General features: G+C 33.9%; 1 protein-coding gene across 3 annotated transcripts in view; it reads right to left on the bottom strand.

Moving 5' to 3' along the window:
* The window catches only part of Fstl5 (follistatin like 5), a 596643-nt gene that overhangs the window by 456275 nt on the left and 122774 nt on the right, over positions 1–17594 (bottom strand). For 2 of the 3 annotated variants that reach the window (XM_052730071.1, XM_052730069.1), the window contains exon 3: positions 13805–13838. In XM_052730071.1, the coding sequence (XP_052586031.1) occupies positions 13805–13838 (34 nt within the window). The remainder of the gene's footprint in view (positions 1–13804; positions 13839–17594) is intronic. The other variant, XM_052730070.1, reaches the window with a different exon arrangement.

The raw sequence follows: 17594 nt of genomic DNA, 5'->3' as shown, positions 1-17594 counted from the left end.
TAGATTATGGATGTTTGTATTTGTTTGGGGGGTTTGGTTACAAATTATTATTGGTCATAATCAATCTTTTTCCAAAAAGGTAGATCTTTAAATCTACTTTAATCCAAAAAACAACTGTTAATCTTACATATTTTACATCAATATGGATTTTAGTTTATTGATACACATTTAAAGTTAATTTTATTATATATATATATTTTTTTTTTCTACTTTTTAGGGCATTATGTTTATGCAGCTCATTTAAAATGTAATATATAATTAAAAATACAACTTAATAGTCATCTTAACACTCAAATTTAGCCATAATAGTTAGGTTCTCTGGATACACAGAGTTATATTTCAGATAGATAGGTAATCTTCAAACACTTCAAAGAGCTACAGAATATGGCATTTAAAACATTTTAAGAACTTAGACATAACTACTGGTGCATTAGTGCTATGAATATTATGCTAGCAACCAACTGCTTTCTGCTTGTATTTATGACCAGATACATAAAGCAGCAGTCATGTGTGACACCATTATCAGGTTCAAGAAACTGATGCCAGATAGGTCGTAGACCCTAGGGGAGAGCAAGTACCATTACTCTGCAAAATGAGCACAGTGTTAAATCAATCCTAATGATTTCTTTCTATACAGATAGATTAGTGCATTTCTCAGTCTTCACCAGAGAAGCTTCTTGTTGCAGTCAGTGATGGCTAAAACAGAGACCCATACCAGGTCAACGTGCAGAAGATATGAAAATATGGAGAGCTCAGCCCTAAATGGGATGACTATATCATCCCCTGCTTCTCCTAAGGCTTATAAAATCTTGCAAAATAAGGTGTGGAAAGACTATAAGAGATAGAGATGGTATTTAACTACAATGAATTAGTGTTTTAGCATTTTAGACCTGAAAGGGAATTTGCACATATGAAATCACAGTGGTTATAGCAGAATACACAAGACTGGTTGTAGCTAGAGTTTTCCTGTCTGGCCCACAGTCAGGACAAATCTCTGTCATCTGCCAGTCCCACAGCCGCTCAGACCCAACCAAGTAAACTCAGAGAATTATATTGCTTACAAACTGTATGGCCGTGGCAGGCTTCTTGCTAACTGTTCTTATATCTTAAATTAGTCCATTTCTATAAATCTATGCCTTGCCACGTGGCTCATGGCTTACCAGCGTCTTCACATGCTGCTTGTCATGGCGACGACTGGCAGTGTCTCCTCCCACCTTCCTGTTCTCTCAATTCTCCTCTCTGTTAGTTCCACCTATACTTCCTGCCTGGCCACTGGCCAATCAGTGTTATATTTATTGATCAATCAGAGCAACAGATTTGACATACAGACCATTCCACAGCAACTGGTCCTAGACAGAATTTTAGCAAAAATAAATAAATAAATCAACAAAAGAGGTGGTCATGAACTCCCACCCCCAAGTTGAAGAGCTACTGGCAATTAATAGCTACTGATAGCTTAGGTTCAGTTTACAGTCAGTATTGTTTATGTCCTATGTCCTCACTACTCAAAGTAATTACAATCTCAATGTAGTGCCTATCCACCTTTCAGAATACAATATAGGGCACTAAAAAGGATAACCTTAAATTTATATTTATTTAACGCTATTATAACATGAGTTCAAGGTTCTAAAACTGTCTGGAGAAAACAAAAATTGTAAACATGGCATTACCTGAGTTAAAAATAAACTACCTAGCTTAAAAAGTTTCAGAGAAACCCTGTCTCGAAAAACCAAAAAAAAAAAAAAAAAAGTATCAAAACAGCACTGTTCTTTCCTAAACTACAGTTATAAAACAGAGCAGGAATATTAGCAGTAACTTCACATACCTTTCAGCAACTGGTGTTTCAGAAATGTGAAGCAAACACAGGTTGCAGAACACAGTCTTTTCAATAAATGATGCTGAGAAAATTGGATATCACATGGGCAAGAACAGAAATAGATTCTTGTCTCTTGCCACTTAAAAGAAGTCACCTAAAATGGATTAAGTACTTAAAGATTTGAGTCAGAACTAGGAAACTACTACTGGAAACACTAGGTGATATCCCTTCCTTTCAGGGATTAGAAACAGATTTTTAAAAATCTCCCCTACTTCTAGCAGCTTTCTGACAAGATTTAATAAGCTGGAGAATAAGTTTGTGATATGTGGTAAGGTATTGATAAATAGTCTCTACAATATGTTTTGGGGAAAAAAAAGACAAGAAAGCAAATCACAGGACATCACTCAGTGCTGTACCTGCATTGGACTAGGAAAGTAATTCAGCATTAAAATGCTTGGTTACCATATGAAAGGCTTTGACTTTCATCTTCATCACCATAAATAAAAACACCATGACTGCATTAATAGATATTATTTAGAAAATACATTATTTATATACAACCAAATATATTTTATATGTGGGCATTTTATTAAAACAAATGTATATTACAAATATTCTCTATGCCAAAACTTTTATAGAAAAAATGTTTAAGAAGCAGTGATTAAAAATTAAAAGTTAATATCCTGAGTTACTCATGGGAAAATAATAAATTGTACAGTCATTGCAGAACATTTACTGTATTGAAAGTCCAGAAATCATGATATCTTCAGAAGTAACTCTGAGTTAGATTGCTGCATGCTCTCAGGCACTATTCAGGACCTTTCTGATAATCCTGCTGAGATAATAAAATGAATAATAAACATGGCCTACATGTGGCATGAAGTCCTTTGTAGATTTATGAGAATCATGAAAATTAGTATATTTGATTTGATTCTGAGAAGAGTTGTAGGATAAAATAAAGAGATTGCTCACGGTTATCACAGTGTATAAGAAATCATGCCTAATCTTCCGAGGCCGTTTAGTGGCTCTGTGGAAAAGCTAACTTTCCTGTGTTGTGGACACATTTTCAAGAATCAATAACCTAAGATTCATCAAAGTAGATTTTTTTTGTCTTTGGATGATTACTGCATTCTGGTAACCATTGCTATATTTAAAAACAGCTGATATTCAGCTTTTAAGTTTGAAAGGGAGACATTTGTGAACCACTATTGTATCTGACTCAATAATTTCTTACATTATGTCCCAATGCTGAATTGACCGATCTTATTCTGCCATGCACCTAAAATCTGAACCTGCTACTGATTGTCTACAGGGGCCATGTTGGTGAGCTTGCTTCCTGGAGTCTTCCCCAATGACCAAGAATTTCCAGTTTATTTATTTTTTATTTGAGTACAGTTTAAGTAAAAGAGAATTATATCACATTCTTCATTCCCTTTCTTTGTTACAGCCCTCCCAGGTACCCCCCACAAAACCCTTTTCATGTCTCATAAACACACACACACACACACACACACACACACACACACACACACACACACACACACACATTGTAGTAGAATATTATTTAAGGTGTGTTCTTTTGGTTAATGTTGCATTTGTTTAACTCTGTGAAGCTGTGTTATTGTGCCTGTCTAAAACCCCTAATGGTCTAGTAAAAAGCTGAATGTCCAATGGAGAGGCAGGAGAAATGGATAGGCAGGACTGACAGGCAAAGAGAATATATAGAAGGAGAAATCTGGAAGAAGAGAGATGAATAACCAGAGAAGGAGGAGGACTCCAGGGGCCAGCAACCCAGCTACACAGCAAGCCACGGAATAGGAAGGAAAGGATATACAGAAATAGTGAACGGGAAAAGCCAGAAGCAAAAAGTAGAAGGGATAATTTAAGTTAAGGAAAGCTGACAAAAAAAAAGCCAAGTTAAGGTCAAGGGCATTTATAAATAAGAATAAGCCTCAGTGTGTGATTTATTTGAGAACTGAGTGTAAGGCCCCTCCTAAAAAAAGAACAGAAAAAATAAACAACACACACACACACACACACACACACACACACACACACACACACACAGTCTATTTCTTGGTATTTGTGTGGATATGGTCTCAGGGCTGTCCACATTGCATTAGGAAAATTCAATTATTGCCATTACTTCATCCTTTCTTTTTTCCCTTCTGGGTCATGTTTAGCTATTGTCCTAGAATGGAATTATGATTTGATTAAAGCCCCAAACTATAACCAATAGCATTTATACTACTTAATTGATGTAGAAGACATTTACTAATGGGTACAGAAAACAACAAATATGGATGGGTTAAAATTTGACTGGAGAGCCACTACAAAAGTATCCTTTCGAAGCCCTGCTATCTCTGCATTACAAGGACTGACTAAACAAAGAATCTGCCCTCTTACATGCTAGCTTCCAGGTCTACTCTGACTTATCACTGCCTCTGAAAAGAAAACAACTGTTCCACTAAAACGTGTTTTTATTCCATGTGGCCACTCCATAAAATACCCTGCTTGTCTGACTCTGACAAGGGAACTTAAACCACACAAGTAAGGCCAGCTCCAAGAACTCCATGACAAGGGTTTCTAGTTCCTGAGACTGAAAAGTCTGTGAAAAGGATAGCATGCTAACTGCTCTTAGAAACAGTTATTAACTGATTCCATCTCAAAGCCTATACCAAGTTTTTAAAAACAGGAGTGCTTTTGAGGATCTATAAAAATACGTGTGCTAGATTTCTTTTTTAACTTCTGCAATCATAATTACGTCATCCCTCCCTTCCTTTCCTCCCCCGTATACTCCCCTTGTTCTCTTTCAAAGTCATGTCCTCCCTTCACATTGACTGTTATTACATACATATATGGATATTTACATACTTATGTTTTCCCAATATAACCTTCTCAGTCTCTTTAATGGCATTTGTATGTATGTTTTCAGGGATGGCAATTCAGTATTGAATAAACTATCGCAGCCGCTGTGCTCTTTCCTGAAGAATACAATTTCTCCAACTCTCAGGATTCCTTAATTGTGGATAGTTCTTTATGCAGGTTGAGGCCTTCTGAGCTTTCCCCCATTCACTTTGGAATATCTATTGGTGTCATCCTTGGTCAACTCACATTAAAACAGTTACAAAAGATGGAGCTCTGAGCTATTTCTCCTTCGCAGAGCAATCCATGCGTCCCTCTTTAGGTCCTCTTGTTAGCCAGCTTCTCTGGAGCTGTGGGTTATCCTTGACTTTACAACTAATATCCACTTAAGAGTGAGTACATATTTGTCCTTCTGTATCTGGGTTACCTCATTCAGAATATTTTCTAGTTCCATCCATTTCCCTGCAAATTTCATGATGTCATTGTTTTTTTTACTGCTGAGTAGTACTCCATTGTGTATATGTGCCACATTATCTCTATCCATTCTTTGATTTGGAGGCAACTAGGTCTTTTCCAGGTTCTGGCTATTATGAATAATGCTGCTATGAACATAGCTGAGCATGTGTCTTTGTGGCATGATTGAACATTCCTTGGGTATATGCCTAAGAGTGGTATAGCTGGAACTTGAGATAGATTGACTCCCAATTTTCTGAGAAACTGCCATATTGATTTCCAAAGTGGCTGTACCAGTTTGCAATCCCACCAACAGTGGATGAGTGCTCCCCTTGCTCCACATCCTCTCCAACATAAGACATTATCAGTGTTTTTGATCTTAGCCATTCTAACAGGTGTAAGATAGTATCTCAGAGTCATTTTGATTTGCACTTCCCTGATGACTAAAGATGTTGAGCAATTCCTTAAATGTCTTTCAACCATTTGATATTCTTTTGTTGAGAATACTCTGTTTAGCTATATAGCCCATTTTTAATTGGATTGTTTGGTATTTTGATGTCTAGTTTCTTGAATTTTTAATATATTTTGGAGATCAGCCCTCTGTCAGATATGCGGTTGGTGAAGATCTTTTCCCATTCTGTAGGCTGTCGTTTTGTTTTGTCTTATTGTCTGTGTTTGCCCAACAAAAGCTTCTCAGTTTCAGGAGGTCCCATTTATTAATTGTTGCTCTCAGTGTCTGTGCTACTGGTGTTATATTTAGGAAGTAGTCTCCTGTGCCAATGTGTTAAAGACTATTTCCTACTTTCTTTTCTATCAGGTTCAGTGTAACTGGATTTATGTTAGGTCTTCGATCCACTTGGACTTGAGTTTTGTGCATGGTGACAGATACGGATCTACTTGCAATCTTCTACATGCAATCTTGACATCCAGTTACGCCAGCACCATTTATTGAAGATGCTTTCTTTTTTTCATTGTACAGTTTTGACTTCTTTGTCAAAAATCAGGTGTTCATGGGTATGTGGGTTAATGTCAAGGTCTGGGTTAATGTCAAGGTCTTCAAATCAATTCCATTGGTCCACAGGTTGTTTTTTTATGCTAGTACCAGGGTATTTTTATTATTATAGCTCTATACTAGAGCTTGAGGTTAGGGATCGTGATGCCTCCAGAGGTTGCTTTATTGTACAGGATTCTTATAGCTATCCTGGACTCCTTGTTTTTCTATATCAAATTGAGTATTATTCTTTCCAAGTCTGTGAAGAATTGTGTTGGGATTTTGATGGGGATTGCATTGAATCTGTAGACTGCTTTTGGTAAGATTTTGTTTACTATTTTAATCCTACCTGTCCATGAGCATGGGAGATCTTTCCATTTTCTGATACCTTCGATTTCTTCTTCAGAGACTTAAGATGAAGGTCATTGGAATAAATCAAAACCAATCAAAATGCAGAGTTGCAGAGCCCAGTCCCAGGAGATTTCTATTTTTATAATAAAATTACTGATAAAATCAACTTACAAAGTAATTGGGAGAGTTTTGAATTATACTTTTGAGGATTACAGTTGGTGAATGATAAATAAGTCACTAGGTTTTGAGCTAGTATGAGGGCACATATCATGACAGGAAAGTGGTGGAGAAATACTAACCTAGAGAGGAGAAGAAAAATATGAAGTGATAGAATTCTATAATTTCCTTTGATGGCATGCCTCCCCTTCCCTAAATACATCCCACTAGGTTGAAACCTGACATTTCATTGGCATCATTCTTAGGATCAAGCTTTTAAATCATGGGCATCTGGGGAATAATTGATATTCAAAATATAGAAATTTCTGATTTCATATATAAAAATGTTAACAATGGTCAGTTTTAGATAGTCAATAAAAGTTACTTGTCAGTGTACATCATTCTTATACAGGTATGCTTCCTGTCCATTTAAAATTTGAGCTTCCTGAACTGAGTGTGGCAAGATGGTGAGGCATTGGCTATCCTGCTTTTCATCTCTCTGTTCTGCCACAGCTAACAAAATGGATCTTTTCTCCGATAAGAGAACCTCATCTTTACTGCCAGTGTCATAGTTTTGCTTTCTTTCACTATGACAGAATTCCCTGACAAGAGAAACTAAAAAGAAAAGGGGGTCATTTGGCATAATATATTGCTGGGCCATGGTCAATCATATTTAGGGCCTGAACAAAGTATCTCTTATTCCGTTTGCTGTGATAACCGTGTTTTTGTGTTGACAGAGGAGTAATTAGTCTAAACAGTCATGACAGAACACTTCAGGCCTACTCATCATTAGTAGATTAGATCTGTACAAACATAAAACAAAATAATTAAAATCATGAAAAAATATAGAAGTTATTATGATTTGATCTTTCATTTTTGTGTGTTTATGAATTGAGGCCTTTGTCATAAGTATGTTTCTACCATTGTATATTAAACAGGATTCTCTAAAAACTTATAAATAAAGCACTCAAAAACACATACTATAAAATGAGATTATAGGATTAGCTTACATAATAGAGCTGGGTAATTCATGGGAATCACCTGTGAGCCAAAGATGTTGAAAATTCAGTAATTGTTCAGTCCAAGTAGCTCAATACTTCATAAGTCTAGATCCAGCACCTAATAGCCCCACAGACCCATAGACTTGCTGATATTAAGTCCATACTATTAGGCTGAAAAAGCTGGAGTCTTCTGCTAGTGGAAGACTACAGAGATCAATACACTTGCTCAGAAAGATGAGGCAAAGGCAGATCCATGCACACAGCATTTCCCTTGGACCCTGCTCTATCTGGACTGCCTGTTGGAAGGTACCACCCATAGTCAGGGCCAGCTTGTAACTTCAGTTACTCCTCTCTGGCATCCCCACAGAGTCACCATAGTTATGTTTCCTAGATGATTCTAAATTCAGTCAAGTTGACAATCAAGATCAACCATCAAACATGGATGTATTAAAATTAGTGTAAATGACACATTGAATAACATATGAGTAATCACTCATATAATCTAAGAGCATTTCATTTACTCAATGGGTCAAAAAATAAATGCTTTACTTCATTTAATACTTAGGCCAGCAGTCTTTGGTATATTAACATTAACAGTGAGAAGAGATAATACAGTGAGCTTCATGAAAGGATAAATAATTGATTAATGTAGCAGAAATCAGCTCTTCTTCATATGTGAGTCTAATTACTCTAATGCTGTGAACCATGATCCAAATTTCCTGAAAGGAGGGTGATAAGGAAGGGGATCCTTGACTCAATTAAATACATGAAAATGTATTTAGGCAAAGGTAAGCAACACTATATGAGTATGGAGAGATCTTGCAATGTTATGATGCATATTTGAACCACATCTGCATTTTTTTCTTTTGCATTGGGATTCTTGTACCAATAATTTTAGAAAGTTATCATTTTAGTATAATGTATAAGTGTGGTCACTATGCATATTATGTAAGACTTTAAAATATCCACATAAAGTAATAAAATGGGAATGTATCATAATTTATAAAGGACAATTATTACATATTTGACAAACTGAATCATAAGTTACCTAAGCTGCCATAGCTGAACAAGAGATATTTAATTAACAGCAGAGAAAAAACCTAAGTAAAGTATCACTTTTTAGTATAATTCTCTTTATTTCAAAGAAGCTCAGATACCTACCTCACAAAACATTTAAAATTGATATTAAATGTTAAGTTCTTGGGAAAGAAAGAATAGATACATATTCCAAAATCACAAGATAATAAACTCCTTTTAATGAAGTAAAATGTCATGCTTAATGTGCCTGAAGTGTCAAAGCAAAAAAGGAAAGCAAAATGCGTAATGGACCATAGAATTTTCTCTTTGACCTCTAAGACAGGGACTCTTATACAAAACAAAATTCAAATATTCGGCCACATGACCATTTCAGCATTTATTCTTTCATAAAATTATTCATTGCAAGAGAAATGATTTCTTCACACTAAATACATGAAATATCAAATATAGTTTAGGTGTCTTATTGAAATATTAGCTACGTGAAGAAATTGAAATACAATATACACTTTTTTAAAATCTCTGCTAGAAGTCATTTCGCTTCTGTTTTAAAAGTCTATAGTAAGAGATGCTTTTAAAGGAAAAGTCAACATTGATATGGTAGTGTATGGTTTAAAATGTATTGAATCATGAAAATTCTGACCTCAGTCTCTATAATTTCCATTTCATTTCATATGAAGCATTAAAATATTGGGAAAATATAATTAGTTATTTGGGGTCTGGTTCCTCAACATCTCCCATCCTATTATGTTCTTTTTTTAAAATTTTTGTAAGTATCAGTATTTGTTAACTTGACAGGATCTAGAATCACAAATGTTGCAAGCTTCTGCACATGTTTATGCAGGATTATTAGAGTAAATGGAATAGGAGGACACAGTATAAATGTGGATATTACCATCCCATCGGCTTGGATCCTGAACTAAATAAAGAGGAGGAAACAAGCTACGTATCAACATTCATCTCCCTCTGCTTGCTGACTGGGAATGGAATGTGATCAGTGACCTTACACTTCAGTCACCGTGCCATCCTAACCATAACAGATTTACCGTCCACCTGTAAGCCAAAATAAGCCCTTCAGGTATTGTTGTGAGATATTTTCTTGTAATCAAAAAAAAAGTAACTAATAAAGAACGTACTGGGAATTGCAATGTTTTGGAAGATGGATGTTTATCATAATAAAATTATCCAAGGCTCTTATTGAATCATAAGATTTAAAATTTCAGATGTGTCAAGCTTTTTATTACCATGAAATAAATTGTGCCATTTACCATAAAAAAATGAATTGTACATAGACCAGTCAAATTACTTCTCAAGGACCACACGATATAGTTTGTCAGAACAGGACCTAAACAACTTCTCTAGAACAGGATTATGCTGCATTTCCCCACTCTCATTTTAAAATAGTATTTTTTAAATTGTAAATTCATCATATCTGCCTTCTTTTTTATCCCTTCAAATCATTCCACATATCTTTCCTTCTCTTTCAAATTTATGGCCTTTTTATTTTCATTAATTATTGTTACATATATACATATGTGTTTGTTTCTAAATATACAGATACAACCTACTCAGTATAGTGTATGTTTTCATTTAAAAAGTTTCCGAGTACTTAGCAGAATATATATGAATTGCAAGTTGGATGATATTTGTAACTCTGACATTAAGGAAAAATAACAGAAAATAGTAAAATTCATATCTTCAAATTCTGAATATAGAAAAAACTTTTCTAATTAAACATTGCTAATTTCTCAATCTACAACTAATAATTGGTTAAATTGATTTATTTAAAATAAAACACATATTATGATATTGATACAAATTATTTACTTTTGATGTGATTTTTCAATATTTTATCTTTTTTATCACTAAATCTTATCTAATACTATTTCATTGAGAATTAAACTGATGTCGTATGAACAAATAGTTCAAACCTGTGTCTGAGATTTATTAAGAATTTAACAAACAATTGCACCTATGGAGAAAGTAACTTAAGGTTTGTTTTCTCTTTACTGTAGGATATTAGATTAACCAAAATGTAACTAGTATCAGAAGATATACATCTTTTATTTCTATCATTCCTCAAGGAGAACACAGTTGTTCATTTAAAAATAGGAGAAAAGCAGCTTGTGAAGAGACCCACAGGATCACATGGTGGATGATATTTCGTCTTTCATTTACAGAACAAAACCGAAGATTAAATTCAAAATTTCTCCAACATATAAGCACTGGTAAACTATCCTTAGATATTTCAGCAGGTGTTTTCAACTATGTGAGCAACTTAAAATGTGTCAAGTTGGTACAAATATAAAGTTATTTGTGATTCAAAAATTATTTAAATCTTAATCAAAACATTGTTTCACCACTATGGTCTATGAAAACATTATTGTACTTCTTTGAGAAATATTTTCATATTTTAACTAATTTGTTGTATTGTGTATTTTCGAAATAATCTTCAAAATTAAATATTTCCTAACAGTATTTTTACAAAATTTAATGGATTTCAATGCAATATATGATATGCTAATGTGTACATAATATCCTTGTGAAAGCATGTTAGAGATTGTCTGATGCAGCATTAATCCTTCCAAACCTACAGCACTGTTTTGATTTCCTTACTGTGACCTTCAGTGCAACCCCAAGCACGAAAGACTATCTTAAGTAATTGTTAACCTCCAAAATTAGAAACCCAATACAGAGTAACCCCTGACTCATTAAATATAGGAAATTTATAAATTAAAGCTATTTAAAATGTAAAGGAATGTGTTTTGTCCATTAAATTACATAAACACATAATTTTATAACATATAAAGATATTATATTCCATAATATTTCAAAAGAAGATCATATTCTACAAATATTAACATGTAATACAGTTATAAGTTTACAAGCATTTTAAAATTTACTACTGTGTACATGAATAAAGTAGAAATCAAGTTTCATTGGAGTACTTTGTGATTTGTTTATTAAAGATCACTGGAAACATTAAGTTAGAATCATTAATTTGGGGATGTTGTTATGAGCAAACCCAAGCACCATAGAAGGAAATTAGATTAAAGCCCTCAACTGGACTTAATTCTGTATGATAAACTTGTTCGGATAAATGAGATTAGCCATTAATCAGGAAGTCAAGGGAACTACTGGATGAAAATGCTATAAAAATTATTAAGATAAATTCCAATGATTAGTTTCTATGAAACATAAATTATTTAATTTTCAAAGTTGTTTATCAGCACATGATAAGCTTTACCTCCATGCTGTGTTGTTTACTTTTGTTTTATTTCATATTGACACCATGAAACCTAGTCTTCAAAAGATGACATTATTCCCACACCCAAGGAAACAGCAATCCTTTCTAGATGAAATAAGCAAGTTCTAGTATCAGAATTCACCTCTTATTTACATACAAGTCAGTAATTTAAAAAAAAATCCTATGTGTGTTAGTTTTGAATCATATGCGAGCTAAGAACAGGGGAAGAGCTGGCAAACATCATCTCAAAATTTTATTATATTGCTGAAACTTGTTCCCAGACAATGCTTGCAAAACATAATTTCTACTTGAGATGGTGTGATTTATATGTCCAGGGTAATAAAACATCAAGAAGAATGTTTCACTAAACTTATTTCTGCTTCAATAACAGAGTTACAAATATGATTTAATGTTAACCTGATACACTGGGGCAGGAAGATGTGCAATCAGTATGCCAGAAATTCATGTCATTTGAATAAATATCAGACAGCACATCTTAGGACAGAAATTCTTATTTGCAACAAAAAAGTGTGAGCCTTAAATCTAATAGTGTTTTGAAGTTAAATATGTGTAATAATTTCACGTACAAAATATTCCATATTTTCTATTTCTAAGAATTAACTTAAATAGTTTGGAAACTCCTCAATTGACAATCTTATGCAATCCATTTGAGCAGAACGTATCACACACACACACACACACACACACAAACACACACCATTTTTACTCCTTGTTCGAGTAGACTTATGTGGAAATTATTGTAGGAGTAGCCAGCTGTTGAAAACTTTCTAAGTAGAAGTGTATTTGGAATTAGTATTTAAAATGAACCTTGACCTTGAGAGTTGTTGCTCTTCCAGAGCACCTGGTTAGATTCCAGAACCCACATGGTAGCTTACAACTACGTCTGCATCCAGTGACAAGGGATCTGAGACCTTCTGTCATCCATGACTACTAGCTACACTAGTACTACTTCCAGAGTGCATAGACACACATGCAAGCAAAACACCCATACACATAGGATAAATTAATAATTCAAAGATTTTTAAAGAAGCATCATTGTCTAAAGATACTACGGAGTATGTCTATCCTTTTACCATGTCAGGAGTACATGCCAGCTTGCATGACTATGAATTTAAAGTTTTTATATCTCTGAAAAAAATCTTCCTATACAAGAAATATGGAAAGAAACACTATGCTCGTATTTTCCTCCATGGCCATGATTGGACTGGGATGCTTCAGAGAATGTAGAAGTACACGGGAAATCCCAAATGTAAAATAAAGATCAACACATAAATGGAGAAGCCATAAAAATTAAGCCAAGAAAATGCTGTATTTTTCCTCATTATTATCAGTAAGAATTATTTTGTTAAAAACTACAACCATAAAGAGTGACTTCTTGTATCAAAAAATAAACTTCAAAACTAAGAATGCTTCTATAGGGAAACCACCTTTTTCTTACTAGAGATATTTCATTCTATGTTGTTACCAATTTAAATACATAAACAAATATCTTCAATATTTTATGTACAAATCAAGTAAGATAAAAATGGCTAAATGCTGAGTTCTCCATAGCATGTATTTTAAAACTTGTCACTTGTCAATTTATACATATGACAGAACGCTAAGTAGGGACAATGGTTGAGGCAGGATTTTCATCTGGACAATACAGAGAAGTAAAAACTTACATTGAGATCATCAGAACATCCTACGAAATAAAAAGACTATTTCAACAGAGAAGACTATTGGCCACACAATCATCAGATATTCAAATAGTTTTAAAATTACATTGTAGCTTGTGAATTATCCTTATTTTAACTGTATTTACAAAACGGTATTACATCATTTTTCTTTCATCTTTGAGAGGCTGTTTTAAAATATTTATTTCTTACCTTTGATTCTTGAGCTTTCTTGACTTTTTTCCTGCTGAAATGAAAACATAAATATGTCAAAATCTTTATACTTTGCCACAAAAAATTATCACTAACAATAGTTAAATGCTTTTTATACATATACCTAAAATATACTTTTAGAAATTATCTATCAAAGTCATAATAATTTTCTGTCCACAAGTTTATCTAAGAAACCCATCCATATATTACAGATAAATAAATGGCTAATGAATAATAGTCATTCATGCCTCTCTAATTCTCATTCCATTTAATCTAAATATATAAGCAATAATGTGTTCCAAATTTTATTTTGACTCAATATTAATGATAAAGTGTTGGCAATGATAAAAATTTAAGGATAGATAGAGAGAAAACTCTTACTAAAATGGTATAAAAGACTGTTCAACTACCTTACTTTAATTTGAGTTAGAATTGATCTTGCTTTAATGTTAATATTGACAATTCTTTTTTATTTAAAAGCTGCTCCAGGCAAACCTGTCCATCAACTTGGCATCCTCTTTATTGATTACCACATAACCTGAAAAAATTAGCTTACTTTCAAGTTTTAAATTAGACATTGTGTAATATGTAACTTCCCAATTATAATTTAGACTTTACTGTCTTTACAAATTCAAGATCTCATCTAAAAAATTTTAAAAAGTGTTTCAAATAAAATGTCAAATATGCCGGGCGGTAGTGGCGCACGCCTTTAATCCCAGCACTCGGGAGGCAGAGTCAGGCGGATCTCTGTGAGTTCGAGGCCAGCCTGGGCTACCAAGTGAGTTCCAGGAGAGGCACAAAGCTACACAGAGAAACCCTGTCTCGAAAAACCAAAAAAAAAAAAAAAGTCAAATATTAAATATATATACACATATAGAGAGAATTATATGAACACCAATCAAATTTTGTTCCAGTAAAAAGGAAAAGAGACTCATATGTTGTTACAAACATTAATCTGAAATTTCAAACTCAGGATTGTGTGTGTGTGTGTGTGTGTGTGTGTGTGTGTGTGTGTGTGTGTGTGTGTTGGTGGTGGTGGTGGTTTGAATAGGTATAGCTCCTATTCAAACTCATGTGTTTGAATGCTTGGCCCATAGGGAGTGGCACTATTAGGAGGTGTGACCTTGCTGAAGTAGGTGTGGCCTTGTTGGAAGAAGTGTGTCACTGAGGAGGTGGACTTTAAGATTTTATACACTCAAGCTGTGCCCAGTGTGACACAGTTGTTTCTGCTGCCTGCAGAAGTAGAACTCTCAGCCTCTTCTCCAGAACTCTGTCTGCCTGTACACCACTACCATGAAGATAATGGACTAAACCTCTGAAACTGTAAGCCAGCCCCAATGAAATGTTTTCCTTTATAAGAGTTGCCATAGTCATGGCATCACTTCACAGCAATAGAAATGCTAAGGCAATATATTATTAATAATTAATAACTATTAATAAAATAAAATAAATTTATTATATATTTATATTTATAAAATAGTGGAGTCAATGCTGTGACTTTGAAAGACTATTATATGTAAAACATATAATTATTTATACTTATGTAGTTTTATTATATAGTCATTTCATATGTGGATGGTTTCAAAAACCTCATTTTATACATGACTGTCAAGTACTTTGAGCATATTTACCCAACTTCCTCCTTCTCTTCCCTCCTGCTATTCCCATTGTTTCTCCAGGACTGTCTTGCTTCTAGCTTTCTTCCTCATAAATAAATGATTTCATGTATCTACCTAAAATACTGAATCTAAAACAGGAAGAAAGTAAGTAGTATTTGTCTTTCTGTATCTGCCTCATTACACTTAATGTTATGCTCTCCAGTTGTGTCCATGTTCCTGCAAACAACATAATTATGTTCTTCCTTAGGACTCTATGAACTCTATTTATAGTACACTACCCCTTTTATCAGTTCCTTTTTTATGCATTATACATTTAGACTGCTGTCACATATTTGAGATTTTGAAAAATGTTGTAATAAACAAGGATGTACAAGTATCTCAATTATATGCTGAATTAATATCCTTGGCACATATACCCAAACTATGTGTTTGATGTGGTAGTTATAATTTTTTCAATATTTCTGCTATCTTTAGGCACATTTCTGTTGTATTTAAACTTATTTTAATTCCCACTAGCCCCATCTAGAGTTCCTGCTTTCCCTGTAATGGCACAGCATTTACTTTTTCTTAATGAACAGCCATTCTAACTAGTGTAAGTCTAAATTTGAATGTAATTTTATTTTAAATATCTCTGATTATAGAGGATATTGAACATTTTTTCATCTTTATTGGTTATTGTTATTTCATCTTTTGGAAGCTAAATATTCATTTCATTAACTCATTTATTGATTGAAAGATTTGAAAGCTTTTTTGACATTTGGTTTTTATAGTTCCATATTTCATAATATATTAGCTATTAACCCCATATGATACATAGCAGGCAACAATTTGATTTTTCCATTCCAGTCTGTGTCTTTACTCAGGATAATTCCTTTTCCTGTGAAGAAGCTTTAAGTTCATATGACTCCATTAGAATTTAGGATTACTTCCAGGGGTACTGGAACCTTATACAGAAAACTCATGACTATTTCTACATCCTCAAGTGTTCTGTTCCCTCTAGATTTTTAAAAATTTCAGTTGTGACATCCGTCACTTGATTCTGCATTTTTTTGCATGGGAGGGATTTTGATCCAGTTTTATTCTCCTACACGTGGAAAGCTCTTTACTCAGCAACATTTATTAAAGAGGCCTTTTCAAATCCACTGCTTGTTTGGTGATCACTGTCAAAATTCACAGGGCTGTCCTCAATTGTGTGGGTTAGTTCTAGGTTGTCTATTTTATTTTGTTGATTGTTACGTCTGTTTCTTTTTGTTTCTTATGCCAATACTATACTATTTTATGACTATCTCTCTACGGTACAGCTATATGCTGATGCCTTCATCATTGTACTTTATGCTCAGAGTTGCTTTAAATTCAAGGTCTTTTTTCTTCCATATGAATTTTATGATTGCCTTCTCTTCCATTTTTGATTGTAAAAAACAACACTGGAATATCAATAAGGATTGTCTGACTCTAAAGATTTTTTTTTGTACTACAGATGTGGGAATGATATGGAATCTACTGATCCATGACCATGGGTTGTCTTTTGATATTGTGTCTTTTTCAGTTTCTTTCTTTGGTACTTAAAATTCTTTCACTATACTGAGTTTCTACAGCAGAAGGTTTCCATAAATGAAAATACCATATAATTCAATGGACTTGTTCATTTTCCCTGTCTGGAATGAATAGACATTCACCGTGTTCCTAAGAAAAGTTCACACAAGAGAGAAAAACAATTACAAGTGCATTACCACCATGTCCCTGTATTTTCAAAAATATGAGGTTTCCAGAATGGCTAGACTGGATTGAGTAGACAAGATTCAGTAGAAGGTGCTATCAGCAAAGCCATGAAATATTTATAATGATTTTGGATTTTAGTCTGAGAGCATTAAGTGATCAATGAATATCTCTTACTAAGCTAGTAATATTATTGGAATGACATTTGAATACAAACATAACCATTTTGGTCATCTCTTTAGAACAGTTTGAGAAAGGCAAGGATAAAATTGGGAAGTAGGGACCAAGAATGTGTTACTGTGGTAACACAGGTAGATGGTGGCAATGACATAGAATAGTGTGGCTCTGGATTAGGAGAATCTTATCAGAACTGGCACAGTGACTACTAGACTAAACATTGGGCATGAGAATCAGAGGAGTCAAGGTTTCTGCCAGGGTCATGGGATTGTGGAAGA

The sequence above is a fragment of the Peromyscus californicus genome, unplaced genomic scaffold (assembly GCF_007827085.1).
Source record: "Peromyscus californicus insignis strain IS unplaced genomic scaffold, ASM782708v3 Scaffold_9__1_contigs__length_137607984, whole genome shotgun sequence".
NCBI lineage: Eukaryota > Metazoa > Chordata > Mammalia > Rodentia > Cricetidae > Peromyscus > Peromyscus californicus.
The sequence above is the reverse complement of the archived record's forward strand: the minus strand, read 5'-3'. Positions and strand labels throughout refer to the sequence as shown.